At 40.9% G+C, this 23,904-nt stretch overlaps 1 protein-coding gene across 1 annotated transcript in view; it reads right to left on the reverse strand.

The window, feature by feature from the left end:
• Window positions 1–23,904, reverse strand: part of UNC80 (unc-80 homolog, NALCN channel complex subunit) — a 160,047-nt gene that overhangs the window by 60,716 nt on the left and 75,427 nt on the right. Inside the window, 10 exon segments of the mRNA XM_032222422.1 lie at window positions 2,214–2,345; window positions 3,910–4,096; window positions 6,394–6,525; window positions 8,717–8,898; window positions 9,764–9,902; window positions 11,187–11,294; window positions 12,083–12,280; window positions 13,315–13,415; window positions 21,201–21,366; window positions 22,862–22,995. Of these exon segments, the coding sequence (XP_032078313.1) occupies window positions 2,214–2,345; window positions 3,910–4,096; window positions 6,394–6,525; window positions 8,717–8,898; window positions 9,764–9,902; window positions 11,187–11,294; window positions 12,083–12,280; window positions 13,315–13,415; window positions 21,201–21,366; window positions 22,862–22,995 (1,479 nt within the window).

Genomic DNA, 23,904 nt, shown 5'->3' on the forward strand with positions numbered 1-23,904 from the left:
TGTTTGCTACCGGAACCAGAAATGCTTCTATGTGCTTAGCTGCTTATATAAGATGTGTATATGGATTTTATTAAGTTTAGCCGAGGGGGCGCAGTGGTTAAATGCAGCACTGCAGGCTACCTCAGCTGACTGCAGTTCAGCAGTTCGGCTGTTCAAAATCTTACCGGCTCAGGGTTGACTCAGCCTTCCATCCTTCCGAGGTGGGTAAAATGAGAACCCGGATTGTTGTTGGGGGCAATATGCTGACTCTGTAAACCGCTTAGAGAGGGCTGAAAGCCCTATGAAGCGGTATATAAGTCTAACTGCTATTGCTATTGCTATCTGTGAGAAAGAAACCAACTAAAAAATGAACATTAATCATGGATACAGATCTGGTCACAAGCAACATAGGCATTGTTTTAATGTAAAATAATCTGCCACATTAAATGCCACACAAAATAACAGGTTGTAAAATAATATCACAAGTGAAGGCAAATATACATGTCCATAATGGATAATGATGCAAGGTCAGTAATTTTTCATGTGGATATTATTTTAAAATCCGATCTGGCTTCGTCACCAGGATCAGAGGTTAATCTTCCGAGCTTTTGGGCTTGCGGTGGTGCCCATCCTCAGGGACCTTCACACTGCTCCTTCTCTCTAACAGAATGCTAGACAGAATGGACACGGGTGTTGGAAACCTGCAGCTCCAGAGGCTCTTTCATCCCTGTCTTCCATTCCTGTCGTGGTAGAGAGATGAAAGAGCTGTCGACCTGTCATGGCAGTGGTGATGGCAGAAGCCTTACTGTGGGAGCAAAGGGCCCCTGCCCTTGCCCTTGCGTGCCTCCGTCACATAAATTTGCTGTTGGCGCTTCTCGAAGCACCTGGTGCAGCACAGTGAAATTGAACATGCTTCACAATGAAGGAGGCAGGGTCCCCTCCTCCTGGAGCCCATTACGACACAGAGCCACAATGACACCCTGACCTATGCGGTTTGCTCTCTCCTCCCAGATGTTCAGTTGCTTTTCCTGAAGAGCCGCTGGTGTTGTGATGCCCCACCTCCCCACTGACCAGATGTCTTCAACACACTGCTCCTGGGCTCATCGACCTCCGGGCGTCAGAATCCCATCACCCAGCACCAGTTCAGGGGTTCCTTCGTCCCCCCAGAGAGAGAGGGGGTGGGAAGAGAGAGAGCGGGTGGGAAGAGAGAGAGGGAGAGAAAGAGAGAAAGAGAAAGAGAGAGGGAGAAAGAGAGATAGGGGGAGCAAAAGAGAGAGGGAGGGAAAGAGAGAAAGAGAGGGGAGAGAGAGAGGAGGAAGGGAAAGCGAGAGATACAGAGAGAGGGGGAGAGAGGGGGGGAGAGAGAGAGAGGAGGAAGGGAAAGAGAGAGATACAGAGAGAGGGGGAGATAGAGAGGAAGAGAGAGAGACAAATAGAGAGATACAGAGAGAGGAGGAGAGAGAGGTGGGGAGAGAGAGACACACACACAGAGAGACACCGAGAGGGGAGAGGAGAGAGGGGAGAGAGAAACATAGAGGGAAAGAGATAGATAGATAGATAGATAGATAGATAGATAGATAGATAGATAGATAGACAGACAGACAGACAGACAGACAGACAGACAGACAGACAGACAGACAGACACAGAGAGGGGGGGAGGGATGTCAAAAGGGTTTTATAGTTCCCGGTGTTTTTTAACAACCATTCTCTGCCCTAATGACCAGCTGGGTAGGTGTGGCTAGGGGGTCACGTGACTGGGTGGGAATGAGTGACGTCAAGTTGGCGATGCCCACCCAAGTTTTGTGGCTCCCGGTGTTTTCTTTCCTGTGGGAAACGGGTCCAAATGTCTCTTTGAGTGTTTAAGGTCTAACACATTCCATCAGAGAGAGGTTCCCTGAGAATGGGATCCAGCACGAGTTTGAAAGCTCAGAAGAATAAACCTCTTGGATGGACCCAGACTGGAGCTTAAAATAATATCCACACATTAGAAATTGTTGATTTAACTTGAGATGATTCCCTGGATAATAAAGTTCTCATCGTGATGAGAATTAGGACACCTCGCACTGAAGATTACATAATTATATTTTGAATACTGTAGGAAGACAGCTCTGTTAATCCATAGTGGCAAAAAAACCCCAGGAATCTTTTCCAACACATTTTATCACAGAAATAAAATTAAGGCAGAATCAATAAGAATCATATGACAATTAACTCTCAATCTCAAGTTCCCTTACCTTCAGCACTGACCGCGGAACGCACTGACCACACTGACCCACGTCGGAAAGAATAGTTTCTATGCGATGTACTGGAAGTACATGATGGACTCACAGACAGACGGCGGGACGCCAGGTTGGTGACTTCTTCTACTGATAAAATCAATAGAAAATGTTTACATTTTTATTTACGTAGCCTGCTGGTTTACTGCAACAATGGAAACCATTTTATTATATGATAATGAATAATATATTTAATTTTGTTGTATTGCATCTATAAAAGTCTATGAAAAGGTTTCGTATCGGTTCTTCCCAGATCTATTTTCAGGAGGTCTGCCAACAGCAGAATCATGGCCATTGACAAAGCAACGAGCATTTGTCCTTTCCTAAAAACAAAAATCTGCAAGGACACTAACAAATTTGCAGAGGCCCTTGAAGCTCTTCCTAGACTTACATGTAACAATACAATATGATAGAGCAATAGCAATAGCAGTTAGACTTATATAGCGCTTCATAGGGCTTTCAGCCCTCTCTAAGCGGTTTACAGAGTCAGCATATCGCCCCCCACAGTCTGGGTCCTCATTTCGCCCACCTCGGAAGGATGGAAGGCTGAGTCAACCTTTGAGCCGGTGAGATTTGAACTGCTGAACTGCAGATAACAGTCAGCTGAAGTGGCCTGCAGTACTGCACCCTAACCACTGCGCCACCTCGGCTCTTTGATATGCCCCATGGCACTTCAGAAACTACCGTAATTAACGAAGTCCGAAAAAAATCATACCACCAATGATTTGAGATAGAGATGGGCATTTCCTGACCTGCAGTCTGCAGGTGCCTTATTTTGATGCCTTAACCTCATTGCCCTCAAATTGCACTGTTAATTTTCAGTGGCATTATTTATCCTTTTTTCAACATAGAAAATAGGTATATTAAGCTGCTTCCTCAAAAGCAACAACAACAAAAACCTAGGGAGAAAGACTGCAGCTCTGCATCTTCTGTTAATCAGTAATGGCCCATTGCAGCTCTTGGAAGTAGGACTGATAACATAAATATGGGGGGGAGGGGATCTCCTTTTCTTCATGTGATGGCTTTATCCTTCATGACCCAACAAAAGGGCGAACGACAAAACCGCGACGTCATCAACGCGCCGACAAGAACGCGGCGACAACAGCGCGGAGACAGAAGGGCGATTTCAGTTGACAGAGGGGCAATTTAAGTTAAGGTAAGGGTTAGGTTTAGGTTTAGGTTTAGGTTTAGGTTTAGGTCTAGGGTTAGGGTTAGGGTTAGGGTTAGGTTAAAGGTTAAGGGTTAGGTTTAGGGTTAGGTTTAGGGTTAGGTTTAGGGTTAGGTTTAGGGTTAGGTTTAGGGTTAGGTTTAGGGTTAGGTTTAGGGTTAGGTTTAGGGTTAGGTTTAGGGTTAGGTTTAGCGTTACGTTTAGGGTTAGGTTTAGGGTTATTTTTAGCATTAGGTTTAGCGTTACGTTTAAGGTTAGGTTTAGGTTTAGGGTTAGGTTTAGTTTTACAGCGCGCTTCTGTCACCGCGCTGTTGTCGGCGCGATTCAGCGCTCATTTGTCGGAGCGCTTTAGAATACGTGGTTTTGTCACCGCGGTTTAGTTGGGCGCGGTTCTGTCGTTCGCCCTTTTGTCAGTGAACCTTCTCCTTTGCTATATGAGGACTCTCCAGGCCAAAGAACATATTCCAGAGTACAAAGTGAGGGCACCTTCTTCTTCCTGCTCTGAGCTTGGGGAACAGCTGGGTTCATAGCAAGCTTCCTGGGTGATAGGTATGGCAGTGATGAGGCTAGCTTCTCGGCCCAGGCGTTTCTTCTCCTCTTCCTGTTGCAGGTTCTTCAGAATGTGTTCTGCCCGTTGATGAGAACGTGATACTGCTCGGGCTGAAAATGACTTCTGCAATCAAACAATTAAAAAAGACATTTAAAAAAGTCGGTTTGGTTTTTTTATAAAGTCACTCGCATACTTGAATACTACTTTACCAAACACAACTTATTGTAAAATAATTTATCAACCATCAGAATTTATCACCCATCACACCAAAGGAAAGAATGAAACCATACAAAGGGTGTGTGTATGTGTGTATGATATATTGAGTAACCTTGATATTTGAAGGTTATCTGATCTGAAATGGGGAAAATAACAAGTGAAGAATTGCCAAAAATCATGAGAACTGGCGCCAAATGTTGAACTGGATATGAGAGGAGAGGGATATTAACAATTATTTGGGAAATTAAATGAAATAGGTGCTATCGGAGTGAAGCAGATAGAAAATTTAGCTAAACCCCATATATTATTAAAATAAGCATCTTCCTGGTTCACTTTGACAATATATTTTTAAATATCTGAAGAATGGGACTGGTTGACACGCACAGAACTTAAAGGGTTAAAAAAAAATCCTTCTGTAACTAAAGTTGACCAAAATGTGTCCAACACTTCTCTATTAAGTTCAGTTCCAGGATAGAGAGAAATCGGGGTGGGGTGGGGGGAATGATTACTTGGAACATATTGAGTAATAGTTTAAACAATGTCACAAAAGAAGTGGAGAATGCAAATATTTTCTCAGATGAAGTGTTTGGAAGTGCAATGCACTGAAATATGTAAACAAAATGCAAGCAATTGCTATCTTCTTTATATAACATCCTGTGAGATCCACCTTCATGAACCATTAGACTTCCAGTCTTCCTGAGCAGATAATAATGTTTAGTGTATTTTTGTCTCCAGATCCCACTTAACATACATACATATGAGAAGGAGCCACAGATTCCTAAATGCAAAATTTGGAATTAGCCAGTTTTGCAGCCTTTTCTCTGCATGAGGAAAATAAATTCTTGTAATGATGTTCTAGATTGTTATGTCTATACCAGTGGTGGGTTCCTACCGGTTCGGACCGGTTTGACCAAACTGGCAGTGGTTTGGTGGCCTGGGTCGTTGGAACCAGCAGAGACCCAGGCCTGCCATGCCCCCGAACCAGTTCTCCTGGCAGTGCCTATGGTAGCACCATCTTGTTTTTGGCTTTTGCGTATGCCCAGAAAATATTTTTATTGAACTGAGCTTCAAGCGCACGGGTGGCCATGAGCTAACCAGCAATAGTGCCTGCTGGAACCCACCCGTGGTCTAGCAGTGAAGTCTGTTGTGGTTTATGGCTGGTGAGGCAGCAATTTTTTTAGACTTGTGGACTTCAGCTCCCAGAATTCCACAGCCAGGCATGCTCAGTTCCGATTTAAAGCGACAGCATTTGTTTTTCTCCTTTGCTAAATAAGTTTCCTTCTTTCTTTTTCTTCTCCCTTCCCCTCCTTCCTTCCTCTCTCCCTCCCTCCCCCCTCTCTCAAACACACACACACACACACACACACACACACACACACACAAAGTTGCACCAGGAGGATGAAGTTTGAATTCCTCCCCCTCCCTCCAACCCACATGTACCTTTTCCAGCTGTTTCAGAGAGGATTTCAACTCTGCTCTTGCCTGCCATCATGAAAAGAAAAAAAAATGTAAAAGGAAAAAGGCAAGAACTGAGGTCAGGCTGAGCTAGTTGCTGCCAGAGTCACCGTGTGGATGATTCTGCTTAACTGTTTAAAAAAGCCTCTTAAAAAGCGGTCTCTACAGGAGGAGGCAGGAGAACGACGTGCCTCATCTACGTCAGGAATTTTTCGGCTTTTAACCCTTGCTTAACTCTTCTCGAGTGATCATAAAAAGTCAGACTAGACGAGGCACGTCATTCTCCTGCCGCCTCCTGTAGAGGGCGCTTTTTTAGAGGCTTTTTTAAACAGTTAAGCACTAAGCAGAGTCATCCACGGTGACTCTGGGAGCAACTAGCTCAGCCTGACTTCAGCTCTTGCCTTTTTCCTTTTACATTTTCTTTTCTTTTCATGATGACAGTGGTGAGGCTCTGCCTACCCTGCCTCCCCTGACTGCACTTCCCTGTGGTCTAGACTCAATTAGACAAAAGATCTGTGTAATCAAGACCAGCTGTAGAAGGCTGATAACCAAAATAGTTCCAGAAGCATTTATTAGAACTTATGAAACTGCATATTAAGAAACAAAAGACTAAGCACGAATCAATCAATCTTATTTCTATAGAGATCCCTTGAGGACAGATGCCTCGAGGATCTACTAGGCTGCCTTATTTTTCTCTCTCTCTCTGTAACCTCACCATCTACCACGGTTAGTTTTTCATTTCTACTTACAGACTGATCTTCATTGATGGGGTCCTGCACACTCCCACTGCACTGGGGAACCCACGGAGGGTCAAACATGGGGACAGATGGCATTCCAAGCACTGGAGAGGGCAGGGTGAAGTTAATACTTGGTGGCGGAATCTGTAAAAATAAGTCCGGAAGATTCAATATGATAGTAATCACTCCTGTACATCTCTCCTGAAAATGCATTTTCCAGGAACAAGGAAATGTCAAAAAATGTCAATTTATTTAATTCTATCCTGAGATTAAAAAAAAGAATTAGAAAATACAATTTGTCCTCACATAATACAATAGAAATGCAAGTAATTCCTTCTTTGAATGTTTTGGTAGTTGAGTTAAGATTCCTTTATTTTTTTTTATATTGGAAATTGGAATTGGAAAGCTTACTGTGTGTTTGTGGTGAACATATTATTGCTAAGGTTTATAAAACATTATTTAAATTGAATTTGGAAAGTGAACATGTAAAGTATTGTATGATTCAGTGGGCAAGGAATTTTGGATATAATGTTATTCGTGAACAATGGGAGAATATCTGGACAAAAGGTTTAAAATTTACATTAAATTATAAAATTTAAAAGAAAAGTTTTATAAGCCGATGTATCGCTGGTATTAACACCAGATAAGTTATCTAGAATGTATAAAGGTATTTCAAATGAATGTTGGAAATGTAAATGTAAAGAAGGGTCCTTTCACCATTTATGGTGGACATGTAATAAAGAAAAGAATTATTGAAGTAAGATTAATACTCTATTACAGAAAATTATCAAAGGGAATATAAAGATAAAACCAGAAATTTTTCTTTTGGGCTTAACAGAAAAAGACTTGGATTTTTTTAAAGAACTTTGATGTTATATATGTTGACAGCAGCAAGACTACTTTATGGACAAAAATAGAAGGACATTTCGATTCCCACAATGAAAGAATGAGTGCAAACGTTGATTGAGTTAGAATGGCTAAATTGAATGTTTTGATCAAAGAAAAGAACATAAGTAGTTTTGTTTCTCTTTGGAAACCGCTTCTTGAGGTGGAAAAAAATGAAACCTTGATTATTGGTTTTACTGATTAGGTAGATTTGTTGTTATAGAAATGGTTAGTTATACTATTTGTGGAAAAGTTGAAGTCTGATGTTACTGTCTTATTCTACTGTACTAGAAGGAGTCGGAAGTCAACGCAATTCCCCCCTTCTTTTCTATATTTCTTTCTTCCCAGCAGAAACCCCCAAATATGCAGACATTAACACCCAGATTAATATTAGACCAGTGATCAAGAAGTAAACAATACCCCAATCAAGGAACTACAAACTCAGACAAGTTAACAGTGAACAACAGCCTAATCAAAGGACCACCAGGAACACTCCCGCTAACAGTGACAGGGCAAGCCTTTAGTATATAGCAATAGCAGTTAGACTTATATACCGCTTCATAGGGCTTTCAGCCCTCTCTAAGCAGTTTACAGAGTCAGCATATCGCCCCCACAGTCTGGGTCCTCATTTCACCCACCTCGGAAGGATGGAAGGCTGAGTCAACCTTGAGCCGGTGAGATTTGAACTGCAGAACTGCAGATAACAGTCAGCTGAAGTGGCCTGCAGTACTGCACCCTAACCACTGCACCACCTCGGCTCTTGTAGAGGAAAAAACCTCATTCCCATCTAGCATTGATGATGTTACCTAGTTTATTAAAAAGCTCAGACAGTATCAAGAACTCACAGTTCAACCCTGAACTTCAAATGTTCTCATCTATTGCTAACAAGTTGACTGCAGATTTTGAATCACATAGTTTGGGGATAAAAATCATAAAGATTTTATAAACCATTTTTTTCATAAGGATTTCAATCTAGGGAGATAGAGCATCAGATCCTTTATTTATATTTGGCCGGAAAAGAATTAAGAGCATTGCTGTGTGAATATCGTTTCTATAGCTCAAGGGATCTGGTTTGCAATCAAGCTATTCCCATATTCTGTGGAAGTTAATTCAAGACGCCAGAACTCAAGTGTTCATCTCTTGTCCTTTTGATTCGGTTCATAATTGTTGAGAGGGTTTTTGTTATTGTGGTTGTTGGTTTAATCATTGATAAAAAGTTATTGAACTTTTTGGTACTTGGTACTTGATAAAAAGTTATTGAAAACTTGATAAAAAGTTATTGAAAACTTGAAAGCTAAGATGGTATTTTATAAATTTTGAATTATCATAATATATTATGAAAGTTTAGATTCCAGCACATCTCTATTACCTGACCTAAGCATCATTTAACTCAAGTACTATAATGATAATACTTACTATATGGAAATATATCAGGTGGTACATAGTTCACCTTAAAGATTTGTTGAGCTCCTTCCTCCATGCGAGGCCATACTTGATATCTAAATCTCCAGAGGGTGTGGAACTTGAGAATAGCATTCAGTCTCTGCACTGCCTCCGAGTGATGGAATTCAGACATCAGCATGTCTGAAACGGCTTCTGGTACTTTCACAGCACATAGAAGGAACATGGCAGCTGTAGGAAGCAAATATTCCATGAAACATCTTTCCCCCCACCTTACAATCTGGAAGCATTATTATTTTACTGATGTACTTGAGAGCTGAGAGGTGGAAGCACACATTAAGCTTATGAGCAGACTTGATAACAAAAGGAGAAGGTAATTATCTTTGAATTTCAAGTAGGGAAATATCACGAAGAGAAGACAAGGTGGCCATGCATATAAATGTAGGCTGCAAAGGCAAGGTTCTCAGAATCAGAGGGAGGTTTCTGTAGCATTAAAACAGTGGTTCCCAAACTTAGTGACTTTATGACTTGTGGACTTCAACTCCCAGAATTCTCCAGCCAGCAGAGCTCTGGAAGCCTGAGAAAGGACAGGTTTCAATACAAAAAAAGGCCTTTGAGACTTTTATTAAGGTGCTTTTCTGGCAAGAGCAAGAGAACGTGCAGTTCGTTAAAAAGAAAAAGCAATCAAAGGCATCAGAAGTAGGTTATGAAGAGGACAAAGGACTGAGACCAATAAATAAAATGAGCTGCTGGACTAATTTCTAGGGGGCAAGATGAAGTTTCAGCCTGCTGGAGATGGAGCTTGTGTCCCTCATCATGTTAAGAGATGCTGCCGTTCTCTGTTATTGGGGGCTTTTCCCCTTCCCTTTTGTTTACATGTGTCTTAAAATCCATACCTACCCTGGCCTCCTTTCTCTCACAAAATCCGTTGAAGTCCACAAGTCTTCAAGTCGCCAAGTTTGGGAACCACTGCATTAGATCAAAAATCCTCAGAAGCCACTGCTGGGTGAAACTACTATGATAGCTCCAATTCCTTAGGATTTGGGTTTTTTGCATTCTTGAGGGCATTCTTAGAAGGTGAAAGCAGCCTCTTTACCTGCTGCACCAGCCATGTGTTCGTCCATACTGAGCAACAACTCCCAGGCTGCAGGCTGGATGTCCCCATACATCTCTTCTGTGAGGATAGGAGCTGCCTTGATTAACAGGGAAAGTGGTGCTGGAGACAGGCTCATCACCTGCAAAAGAAAACCAGGGACTCAATAATATAAAATTGTTAATTATTTTTTTACTCACATTTTCTTTTATGTGTTGTCTTGCACTCCCCTCCCTCATTATTGTAAGCCGCCCTGAGTCCCCTCAGGGAAAAGGGCGGCCTATAAGTGTTCAATAAAACTCAAACTCAAACTCAAAATAGGGCCCCCACAAACACCTTCCCCTGCTGAGGGGAATATAGCACACACAACAAGAGTGCCGAAGACTGCAGCTTTGTCGCAGAGACGTGGTGATGCACGACAATCTATTATTTAAAGAGATTATAGAAAACTGATCCAAGAAGAATGGAATGCAAATAAAAAACGGCCATTGAAGAAAATGGGTTGGCTTAACAATCACAGTGTCCGCTTAACAATCATAGCATTCTTTTAAGGATTGCGGTTTATGCTTAATGACCAGTACAAAAAAGGTTATTAAATTAGGCACAGTCAGGTTGGTTAGCCTGTGCTAACCAACTTAACAACAGCCATGACTTACAAGGGTAACTACGGGATAAATTATGGTAGTAAATTGAGGACTACTGGTAGATAGATAGTCTGAATTATTGACAGTGAATTCATTCAAGTCAAGGTAAAATGTGACATTCCTACAGGGCTGGGACATACTTCATAGAAGCCTATGTTACTGGACACATAGTGCCTGAGTCCAATGCAGAAAGGAAGCTGAAGCATGTTTCCATCATATGTATTTTGCGTTGTCCGCCGACGGAGTGGGAGGAGGCCTAACCTGTGTGATCTTGTTGGTCGTGGGCCTCCCTCTGATCCACACACTTTGCCCTCCCGCATACACCATGAGCAACCTGGCTAAGAAGAGGGAGAACAGCAGCAGCAGCCTCAAGAAGGAGATAAGCGCAGCCGGGTACCCCCTCAGGAAAGCAGGGCTGGGCTGGGTACTTGCCCTACGTTGCCTAGAGCTCTGGACAGCCTGCGCCATCATCCAGGGCTCCTCCGCATGGCCTTAGAGGGATGGCGAAGCTCCTTTGGAGGACAAGGGTTTAGCGCTCTCCCTGGTATTGCCTTCCTTCACTGGAGACAATGGCCTCCCCGAGCCTCGTCCTGGCCACCATAGGCACCCCCGACATGAGTGACATTGAGCTGGCCATGCCCACCCTGGTCACACACACCCTAGCCCACCCCCCCCACCCCCCCCAAAGGTCAAACACAACCCTGATGCGGCCCTCAATGAAATCGAGTTTGACACCCCTGCACTAGTGCATTATTTCTTTAAGTAATGGAAATTCACATTACCTGATGCCTTATGTATTTCAACATTCCAGAGTCTTTTTTCCCTTCAAGATTAGTATCCATCACTCTTTTCTTCAGGGAGGGTGTTCTGAGGCATGACTTATCTGAACACTGAAAGACAATTGAGCTAAAGAAATTTGAGTGCTTTCAGAAGATAGCTCACTAGCGGAATCTGGGGGGTCCCATTATGTTTCTGACAATAATACACTTAATTAACGCAGCTTTCCCTTGTTGACTAGAAACTACTGAGGATGAGAGAAGCTGATATTTCCTTCTTTGCCTGTTTCTAAAATGATGCAGGTTTCACAGGATGTTTGATGTCTCATCAAAATGTTGAAACAAATATTATGAAGCCAGCTTCACCGCTCACAACATTCATTTAATGTGATACATGCCCCAAAAGACTGAAGCCTGTGTCATGAAGCTTGCTTCATCATTTATTTGCCCCTGGATCAAAATAATTGTGGCAACGTGGGCAGGAAACAAATTTAATAAATAAATAAAAATGCATTGTTTCACTAATAGCAGTTAGACTTATATACTGCCTCATAGGGCTTTCAGCCCTCTCTAAGCAGTTTACAGAGTCAGCATATCGCCCCCACAGTCTGGGTCCTCATTTCACCCACCTCGGAAGGATGGAAGGCTGAGTCAACCTTGAGCCGGTGAGATTGGAACCACTGAACTGCAGATAACAGTCAGCTGAAGTGGCCTGCAGTACTGCACCCTAACCACTGCGCCACCTCGGCTCTTAGGAAGGATCCTATATTAAATACAGTTCTTAGAAACTCCTCCCCCATCTATTCACCTGCGGGAGTGTAGCAACCGAGTTTGGCAGTCTAAAATAAATGTCTAGGCAGCTGAAAAATGAGCAATTAATTAATTTATTCATTACCTCTTACCTCTTTTTGTTTTTTGCCTCTAGCCACCCCATTTAATAAGTTATTCTCTTTAAGCGAATCCACCGTGTCTCCATACAAAAGTTTGATCGCCCGGACAAGGCGTGCGCACGAACGACTGTGGTGGAGGTAGCAGTGAGGGTGGCAGTAATCAATATGGGTGCAAATGAAACTTTGCTGGTTGCACAGCAGGATCATCACCTGGAAACACAAAGTATGAACGTTTGTAGAATTGCAGTCTTGTCTTTGTGCCAAGAGAAGATTAGGTGAACATCCTTTTTTTAGATATCAGAAACCATAGACAGAAAAATCTTTGAAATATTTTCAAACTATTTGCATCCATCTCCATCTTCTTTAGTTTGATATTTCACTAACTCTGGCAATTATCTCATGAATGAGAGATTTAGCAAATATCTCATACTCATTGATCTTAATACTTAAACAAATTTATTCAGTTGATCAAGGGAATGTTCCAGGGCAAAGTGAGATCAAACGATAACCTTTTCCTTTGTCCCAAAGGCCATGATAGAGTTTGAGTATTTATCATTGCTGCCACTTAGACTTGCCAAGTTTAAGCACAGGAATTTCTCCCCACCAGCTGGCTATACCAAATTTCATTTCTGGAAATAATAATAATTCTGGAAATAATAATTAGGTTTAGGGTTAGGTTTAGGATTAGGATTAGGTTTAGGATTAGGTTTAGGGTTAGGTTAAGGGTTAGGTTTAGGGTTAGGTTTAGGGTTAGGTTAAGGGTTAGGTTTAGGATTAGGTTTAGGATTAGGTTTAGGGGGGTTAGGTTTAGGTTTGGGGGTTAATTTTAGGTTTAGGGTTTACAGCGTGCTTCTGTCTCCGCTCTGTTGTCGCCCTGTTGATGACGTCAGCGACGCGGTTTAGTCCGGCGCGGTTTAGTCGAGCGCGGTTTTGTGGTGGAACCTGGTCACCCAGGGGTGGGGAGAAGAGGAAGCTATTTTTAACTAGGCAAGTATTTATGTGGGAAAACCAGAGCTGGTTTTGTTTCTTCAGTACTAGTATGGTGTATCTAATAAAGTTTTACTTTTAGGAATTCAATTCTCCCGAGAATGTTTCCTTTGTTTTGGATTCACCCATTGGACAGCTGACATTATCCGGATTAAATTAAATTCTTGAGTAGTTTGAACTTTGTTATTCATTAAAAAAAAGATGAGAAACCATAAACGTTCTATAATTCTAGGGAAATAAAAATAATCGCTACTTACATGTAGCCACGTCATATTCCGGTGATAGTTGTCTTCTGTCCCAGTGCTGCTGAGCACTTCAGGTTCTATACTGGGTTCACTTGCACTCCAAGGACTTCCTTCTTAAAAATAAAACACACACACACACACGTCCAAAAGTAGTTGTCTTCTGATGCTAACTCCGTATTCTGAATCTAATATATATGCTTGTAAACCAGACCAGGGTTTTTGAAACCAATTTATTTTATTCCCCTTATATTTTTTTAGAGAGAACGGAATCATACGCCAGAAGCATACAATTCCTAAGAGGCCAAGCCCTTCAGGAAGGAATGTGAGTTGAAAAATAAATATCACCTCCAACCTTTCTTCATGTCCCAAATTATTAGCTAGATTGATCATTACAAGCATAATTCATAGTCACCATGGAAATGACCACTAATCAGGGATAAACCTTGTTCCCTTTTCTGGAAGAGGGGAGGGAGAGTAAGTAAAAAAATAAAATAAAATTCTTGCATAATCATGCTGCTGCCAATTGTTGGTTTCAGTGATCTGCATTGACTGGGCTCCATGTTAAAGAAAGATAATACACCTATTCCTGCAATGGCAGCAATTTGTTAAAATTACCGCCTGGTTAGATCCCATCAAGGGGTTACAGGGGAAGAGAGAGAAAAATCCTAACGGACATTTGAGAACAAAGGCAGGGAAACGCTCTCTCAGACCCCAGAGTTTCCCCGCGTGCACTTATCGTCAATGGGGCCTTCCAATCAGCTAGAACTTCAGCGCACAATTTGCATTGTAATATTATTGGCTGCAATCCTATATCCACTTGCTTGGGAGTTAGCATCACTGAATTCAATGGGAGAGATTTCTCAGAAGATATGCATAGGATTGTACTGAGGCTATGATAAAGGCAGGATTTCCAATTACATCCTTCCCCCCCACCCTTAAAGCAAATATGCATTGATTTGGATGTCTCTACCCAGAAGCGAAAGAGCTCGGGCAATGCCACTGAGACCCACAAGGGGAGAAGGGGATGCACCTGTCCCTGGGTTCTTTTTCTAAAATAAATCTCTGGCAACAAATATTTTGGAGATTGACAAGTACACATATATTTATCTCATAGAAAGCAAAATATATGCATATTGTATATATAAGTATATGCATAGTACATACTATTGCAATGAGATGTGTATGTGTGTGAGAGAAAGAAAGAGTGAGTGTATATATACAATACCATATATATTATATATGCCGCCGATATATAATATATGTTATTTTTATATATACCTTCCTATTCACGGCATGCAGTTGTTTGGCAGTCAGGAAAATGCCTGTCCGGAGTCCACACATCAAACATTTCTATTTTTAAAAAATTTGGCATTCTTTGAGTGGAGCAGCGCTGACTACCTCAAGAGGGATTGGCAGGGTTCAAGATCTGTCCTTGCCAAACGTGAAGTCCATGCAAGAAGGGGAACTCCCGATTCAAGCCTGGGCGGTGGGAGGCCTGCCTAGCCTCCAAGCCCCTTTCCTAGATCTCCTAAGCTAAGGATGCTGCTACCCTCACCCTTTTTTTAACCACGCTCATCTGTGTTACCTATGTCAGTGACAGTGTCCCTGCTGTGGGACAGCTGCAGCTCCTCATTCTCAGACTCTGAGTCCTGACGGGATAACTTGGTGCTCTTTAGGCTGCCGGCTCGGCGAATGCTCGACAGGGAACCCCCTCTCTTCACCCGGAAACTGCGGGTTCCTTTAATCTGGAGCAAGCGGGAACCTCCTATCCTGATCTTCCTGCTGGGAACTGTATTAAAAGAATAAAAGAGGACTTTTTCCCCTTATTTTCCCCCCATTTTAAAGTATAATGACGTATATTTTGTATAAAGTTATATTTTTTTCGCCCTCCCCCCCTCCTCCTCCGTCTGCATTTCAATGCTTTTTTTTTTTTCAAGGAAGACCAGCAAGAGGCTCCCTCCAACGCAACACCAAATCATCCCCATATGGGATGCTTTAGTAAAAGGCAAGACAAATCTATTACTCAGATTGTATTTGATCTCAATCCAGCCATTAGTGTAATTCAAATACTTTACAATCAGCATTATTGGAAACCCCACAGCTAAACCCACAGATCTATATTTAGTGCCAAACGATTTGCACTCATTCACATAGAACAGTTTATATTTCCATGTTGGCTAGTAAGACTTCTGCCGTCCCGTCGACACGCGCCACTGGCTATCGAGGACTGAACTGCAAGTTGCATCAGGCCTTGGAACAGGGCTGTTCTCCAGCTGGCCCAAGGCTGGCCATGTTTTGCGACAGAATTATAACTTTCAATCGTGTAGCAATTATAGAAGGTGGCCTGCTTGCTTAAACTAGGCAGGTCATTAGCTTATCCACTCTGAATGTTACCTTTGTATAAACCGACGTCTTTGCACATTAAACTTCACCAGAATTCTACAGAAAAAGCAACAACATGTGGTCCCACTCTTCAGATAGTTCAGAGGTTTTCAGGCATTAAAGACATCTGTGTATGTGTTGAGTGTGTGCGTGTGTGTTTCTGTTTGTTTGTTTGTGTGTGTGTAATGAGCACGAATACATGGAATGGTTTGAAGCACCAGTCACTGGCATGTTGTTCTCCACTCAGCTCTAAGGCAAGTACATGGGCAATATGCACGTCCAAATGTTGCAACACTCAGCTGTACATCTATTTAAAAGTGAACACACAGCACAAGTCACAATACAAATAAATGATAGTTGTCTCTTGGGGCCAGAAGAAAGGGCAATGATGAAATAGGAAATATCTAAACTTGTTAAGATCTAGGTTTTTAAACAGCTGGGGAGGAAATCCTGATTGTTATACATTTGCACTCTGCCATGATGAATGCACAATTTTTCTTTGCAAGCAATCACTTTTAGCATATGATTGACCAGAAATTTTATTTGTATTTGCTTGGATTTGTAGTTTTATGGACTAGCCTGAAAGTAGCACATTGTGTAACAAGCTCTCAGAGAAATATCATATTATTCCTCTGGCAAGATCAATGAATGATTTTGCACAGTATCTTAAAGGATAAGAGATAAATTGTGGGATAAGTTTCTGGGGACTAGAGTATTGGACGCATGAATTAAGAATAACTTTTTTTTTTAAACTACTTGGTATTTAAAAACTTACACCTCAATGCACCTTGTAATTTTTAATGTCCTACAAGCATGTTGTTGCTGTTGTTGTTCCTATAATTAAATTATAACCAAAATGCAGGCAAAGGATTCCTGTAATAGAAAACTACTTCTAAAATACATATTGCAGTATTAGAGTCTGTTATAGAAGCCAGAAGAAGAGGAATGGGAAAATGGAATAGAGGAAGAATGAAAAGAAGAAAGGAGAATAATTTATTATGTAAAACAGCAACCGTATCATTTAGATCGTATTCCATAGAGGTTTCACTGAAGTGTACAAATATTTTGAATAGGAACAAAAGAGTTTATAGATTTCTTTTTCATCCATTCTAAAAATTCTTTAAAATACATTGTTGTTGTTGTTGTTCCTGACCCCCCTCCTGAAAAGAGAGAGAATGAAAACCTTGTTTTAAACAATGCCAAACACAACAGTAATTCCATTGGCACATTTCCAGTGACATAATTATTGAATTTTTTTCTTTATATAGTGGTTCTTTTTATATATATTTGCGTGACCCGTCAAATGCGCGCCCGACAAAAGCGCGGCGAGAAAACTGCGAGGTCGAAAGCGCTCCCACAAAAGAGCGCCGACAAAACCGCACCCACAAAAGCGCGATTAGAGTTAAGGTAAGAGTTAGGGTTAGGGTTATTACATTGTGATTACATTGTTTTCGCGTTGTTTCTTGATGGCACGCTTTCATCGGCGTGCATTTGTCGGCGCGCTTCTGTCGGCACGATTTCGACCTCGCGGTTTTCTCGCGTGGTTTTGTCGGCACGCTTCTGTCGGGCGCGCATTTGTCGGTGAACCATATATTTGTAACCTGCTTTCTACTGTTGAGTTTAATTATGTATTGGCCTTTGAACACAAAGAAGATTTCTTCTTGACCTTAATAGTATTTGGGCATTGTTAAGGAACATTCATTGCTTTATTTTAGATGCAGGTGCCATATCAATTATAATTTCCAATAAAGAGGAATTCGTTTTTAACCTATTTAAATCTGTCTTCTGAATACAGGATTTTAATTCCGTGATCTGTTAAAATTCAAGCTGTACTTAGCTACAATGGTCAATGTATGCAATCAATAACAGACTTTAATTCAGATCAATTGTTTCAGCCTCATGTTAAGTTAATTTTAAAAACTCATTATTAAATATAATGATAAAGAAATAATAGAGGGAATGTTTATTGTTTCCAGATTGATTTTTTAAAGTCTACTTTCCAGTCACATTCCATTGTCTTTCAGACATAGTAGCAATCCAACATTTACAATCTATTCTGGAATAGAAAAATTGCCTATGCCGTATGTATTATAGAATTAACTTTTGAGTAACGTTTTTACAAGGGAAAATGTGTTAACACTTTTTTCAAAATCATTAACACTGCCTTTACTGTGATTTTAATATATTTATATTACGTTTTCACTGGCTGATTTATTTTATTGTATTGCATTATTTAAAGTTTAACTATTGTTATTTCTGTTTTTAATGTTGCATGTCTTCTGGGATACTTGTAGTTAATTAGTGTAATAAGCCATAATCAATAATTAAATTGATTAATGAATTAAGCAATGGTTTGCTTTGATTTCTGTCAGTGCTTTAACTAAGGATATCACCAATATCTATGAAAATGGAACACAGATAAAACATATACAATTCTGTTTACACTTCAAAGAGATCAGGACACATTTTTTTTCTATAAATTATGAGCCAATTTTACACCACATACTTTTAAACCACTAACGAATGAACAGAATAACATACAGGTAAAACAATAAATTAAAAATGAGATTAATTTATGTGCTACTTAAAAAAAGATTCTTTTGTCACTTTCAATAGGTTTTCTGGGTAGACCATATCTTATTTAAATTTATGCTTGAGAATGGGCAACAAGAGATATATTCATATGGACACAGTTAAAGGGAAGAATTAACATTTGGTGCAGCTTTATCATATCTGTCAGGCATTGCTAATGCACAGGTACAGCTAGTAAAAAAGGCTTGCCATACATATACATCACCAGAGGCCCTTCCCTGGTAGAGGAGTACCAAGTCACGTATTACAAGCAGCCCTTGACTTACAATCATTCTTTAAGCAACTACTTGAAGTTACAATAGCACTGAGTAGTGGTTACAATTAGAATCCCCTTTCTGACTGGTGCCGAGGTGGTGCAGTGGTTAGGGTGCAGTACTGCAGGCCACTTCAGCTGACTGTTATCTGCAGTTCAGCGGTTCTAATCTCACCGGCTCAAGGTTGACTCAGCCTTCCATCCTTCCGAGGTGGGTGAAATGAGGACCTGGATTGTTGTTGGGGGCGATATGCTGACTCTGTAAACGGCTTAGAGAGGGCTGAAAGCCCTATGAAGCGGTATATAAGTCTAACTGCTATTGCTATTGCTATTGCTATTCTTGCATGCCCTCCCTTAAACTCATCACTTAGCAATGAAAATTCCAGTCCCAATTGATGTTGTAAGTTTAGAACTTCCTGTATAGCAACTTCCAGGAAGGATATACATGGTACGCTGCCTAGAGTCACTCTTGATAGTGAGATGCATGGAGTATAAATTTAATAAATAAAATAAATAAATAAATATTCAATACGAAGAGTTTTAGATTGTTCTTACCAGTTCTGTTGATGAAATTAGTACTTTCCTAAAAATATCCCCAGTCTTCCCCAACCACTTTCATATACCACTGATTCCTATTTTCACATAACTGTGTTGAGAATTGTGGTGCTATAGCAGGCTTATGCAACTTAACTGTCCAACTATAACTGAATATATCCCATTACCATTTTGTCTGCTAAGGAAGGGGATTTAGGACTAGTTGTATATTCCAAAGTGGAGTCCAAACTCCGCATAGAAAATACAACTGTCAGAACAATCCTATACATCAAGCATCTAAACTTCAATATTCAGAAAAGGAACAAACACAATACCAAAAATGAAAAATTAAATCTGTGCCAATTTCCTATGTAATGGAATCAGCCAGGACTCAAGACTCAACAAAATAATATGATTTGTTTCTTCATTGTTTAAATTATAGTTTATCATAATTTCATAAATCGTAGCACTTTATCTTTTTAAAACTACTGTTATATATTTTTTTCATTTTGGAAGTACAAAAAGAGAACAGTGTCTTTTATGAGTCATACTCTGCCATATTGATAGGTTGGGCTATTACTTACAATATGCAATAATAAATTAAATAGTTACTGACTCTATTTTGGGGTTAAACTCTTAAATATTAAAATAGTTTTGTAGTGGTGGTTTTTATGCATGAGATGGCATTATAATGATAAGTATTTCCAGTAGTAAATATGGAAATGTAAGCTTTGAAATTACACAACACATTTTGGAATTAGCAAGCAAGAGCCATATGGCATATGAGATTTAAGCATATTGTAATTTTGGTTTAAGTTAGAGGGAGCAAGATACTGAATTATTTTTAAATGCATATACATGAGCCCCTGGCTCTTTCATAGATAAAACAAAGCATTAAAGCACTTAATTAAAGTACTTTAAACATTAATATGTTGATGCAATATCTACTTACTACTTATTAAGTTTGTCTATAATCCAGTACAGACAAAAATGATTTTAAGTACTCCAAAAACTGACAGAGGTATTTAATTTATTTAAATGATCTATCTCATGACAATGACTCTTTTACAGCAATTTGCATTAGACAATTCAAAATAACAACTCTGAAAGAGGAGGAGGGAGGAGGGAGGGGGGAGGAGGCACAACAATTTCATCCAAATAAGAGTCTTACCACTGTTCAAATATGGAACTGATAATATTGAAATACATCTAAATCGTGACCCGTCAAAACCGCGCTCAACTAAGCTGCGCCCGATTAAACCGCGTCGCTTACGTCATCAACAGGGCAACAACAGCCAGTGCAGAGAAAGAAGGGCGCTTTAAATAGCGCTTTGAAAGCAAGCCGATTCAACTTAAGGTAAGGATTAGGTTTAGGTTTAGGGTTAGGGTTAGGTTAAGGGTTATGGTTAGGTTTAGGGTTAGGTTTAGGGTTAGGTTAAGGGTTAGGGTTAGGGTTAGGGTTAGGGTTAGGGTTAGGTTTAGGGCAGGGGTGGGTTTCGACCGGTTCGCACCGGTCCCGGCGATCCGGTTGGTCGCCGAACCCGGAAGTAAGTAACTTCCGGAAACGGCGAAGCCCCCCCCCTCGCCCGCGCGTGCCCACACACCCGCTCCCGCTCCTTACCCGGTTTTTACGAATTCTGCGCTTTCCACGCATGCGCAGAATGCATACAGCGCCTGCGCGATCCTCCAGGAGCAGCTGGAGCATCGCGCAGACGCTAGTACGCATGCGCGCGCCACGTGCGCGAGGACGCCGCGTGCGTGCACGAGGACGCCACGTGCGTGCGCGAGGACGCCGCCGGCCTCATTCCAACCGAACCGGTTGGAACGGGGCGAGAAACCCACCCCTGGTTTAGGGTTAGGGTTAGGGTTAGGGAGGTTAGGTTTAGGTGTTAATTTTAGGTTTAGTGTTTACAGCGCGCTTCTGTGTCCGCGCTGTTGTTGCCCTGTTGATGACGTCAGCTACGCAATTTCATCGAGCGCGGTTTAGTCGAACGCGGTTTTGTGGTGGAACCCATCCAAATACAAACATTTGATTCACCTTAGTGTATGATAATATTATTTTGGAGGAAATAAGGACATGCTGTGCACAGTGACATTAGAGTTTGCAATAAAACAAAAGCTTCACTAGATAACAAACCTTTCTTCTCTTCACAACCTGTATCAGACTTCAAGGTGTGACTGCTGCTGTGTAAGGAATCTTTTGAATCTTCATTTTCATCCAGAACCCCAGCAAAGCTGATCTTCCTCTCATACCTGTGTCGATCCATCTCAGGGTCCAAACGCAACCTGCAACTCTCCAGATCCTATAATAGTATATAAACAGAAAAGTGTATAAATAAAACAGGCCTTCAAGCTTTTTTTTTCTGAAGCAGGAAAGAGTTCAAATTAAGAAGGAAATGTAAATGTTGCATTAGATTTTATCCTACTGTTTTGCAATGAACCCAAGAAGGAAGTAGGCTAGACTAAAGATAATTGATTTTGTAACTGGTTTTTATATGCTGCTCTTATAATTCTATTACCAAATATTTTCAGGGCAAGTTGCTCTAAAGATTAAATAGGAATAGCCAACAACAAAAAAATACAATTTGTTCTCAGTGATTTTCATGCTGCATATAAATATATGCAATATATATACATATAAATATATGCAATATATTTATATGCATATAAATATTATATATATATATATATATATATATATATATATATATATATATATATATACATACACACACATACATACATACATACATAAATATTATATATATATATGTGTGTGTGTGTGTATATATATATATATACAGTATTATATTATTGTGACACAAGCTTTATCCCTTTTTTATAAGCATGAAATATTCACAAAGTAGATAGAAATAGGCAGAGCTTTCAGAGGAACAATAAGAACCTGCTTTTATATTTTGCTCGCCACCACTTGCTGCCCTTAAAGAGACTTCTGTGTATCTAAACTAAAGAATGTCAAGAATGGTTAGACTAAATTGCCATCCATCCATCTTGAGAAATCTTTTTTTTTCCAAGACCTATGACCAAATCACCGGCTATTTTGGATAACAAATTTTCACTCTGTCTCATCAATACATTCCTGTTCTGACCCCCTCCTCCATCCAGTAACGAATGCCAAGACAAGCTTAATTGGAATGTACTTTAATAGCAAGACACCAAGACCTCGCTGGCTGAAAGCCAAGCAGAACAAACAGGTAAGGACCTTGGCAGCAACTCAGACAAACTCAGGCAGCAATAAACACAGATAAGGCTTGGCAGCAATCCAGCCTGCCAAGCTCACAGTAATGTCCTCCGACATTCAATCCTGTGTTGACTTCTGCAAAGAGGGCCATGTGCACCAGTAGCTTTTTATAGTCTGGAGAGGAGCCTAATGACCACCAGCTGAGTACAATCACCTCCTGTAACTGCGTAATTGTTCCTGACGCCGAGTAGCTCTTCGGTGCCGGGCATCCAGGAACAACTCACAACTGGCGTCCAGATCACTCTCCCTTGTCGCCTCCCCACTGGTCCAAGGCTCAGGAGCCTCCTGGTGGCCAACCAGCCTCCCTGCGCCCTGCTCGGAGTTGGAACCCTGTCCAGGGTCCTCCACATCCTCCAGAGCCGACTCATAGGGCCCCTCGCTGTCGGAGTCTGGTGGCAGCTCCAACGGCTCCTGCTGAGCCACAACACATTCCTTAGCTACACAATTTGTTTTTGGTTCCCTGCCCTACCCAGACCTTCCTCATTTCTACAACTTTATTCTTTTATATCCCAGTTCCATCCCTTTCTCTCACTTACCACAAGAGGTTCAGTACGTGGCCTGGGCATGTAGGGAAAGGTCTCTCGAAGAAAAGTGGTGATCTCTAGAAGAAGCTGACATGCTGCCATCTTCAAAGCAAAAGGACAACAACATTTGGTGGGATTTACTGTACCTAAAAAAAAGAAAATATACATATGCTGTGTTACAAAACAAGAGCAGCAGAGAAAAAAGATCGTTCTAAAAAAATGGACACCACCAGACATGGGACATAATGCAAACTGTGTATGGAACAATATGTTGTATGATTATTCTATTTGGGGGAGGGGTGTGACAATCACATTTAGCTACAGTATTGATTCATATTCACTGTGATTTATGATACCTCTACAGCAGCACCACTGCAATGATCTCAACATGGTTCTTATAAATGAAGTCTCCCCTAAGAAGTCTTTACCTCATAATTCAGATCTGTTTTAATAATGACACACTGTTATACTATTTTTCCACTATTCCCCCCTGAGCCGAGGTGGCGCAGTGGTTAAATGCAGCACTGCAGGCTACTTCAGCTACTTCAGCTGACTGCAGTTCTGCAGTTCGCCTGTTCAAATCTCACCGGCTCAAGGTTGACTCAGCCTTCCATCCTTCCGAGGTGGGTGAAATGAGGACCCGGATTGTTGTTGGGGGCGATATGCTGACTCTGTAAACCGCTTAGAGAGGGCTGAAAGCCCTATGAAGCGCTATATAAGTCTAACTGCTATTGCTATTGCTATGTTTAGTTTCAGCCTTGATACATACTTGATACAATTATAGAATCTACATTTCTTTCCAACTTTTCTTTCTTCGTCATTAATGGTATTAGTTGTCTCCTCTAAGGGCCTAGACTACCGAAGAAGGAATTTAAGCAAATTTGATTAGATTTGATTTGATTTAATGAATTTATAGGCCGCCCAATCCCAGTGTCATCTCAGAGTCCAGTGCAATTTCAAATACGCCACTTGATAACAAAATGATCAAGAAGATGAAAGTTGCACAGTTGAAAACAGAATCAAAATCCTTTCCTGTAAAGTTTTCAACTGGAGCC

The sequence above is a fragment of the Thamnophis elegans genome, chromosome 1, assembly GCF_009769535.1.
Source record: "Thamnophis elegans isolate rThaEle1 chromosome 1, rThaEle1.pri, whole genome shotgun sequence".
In the NCBI taxonomy this organism is placed as follows: Eukaryota; Metazoa; Chordata; class Lepidosauria; order Squamata; family Colubridae; genus Thamnophis; species Thamnophis elegans.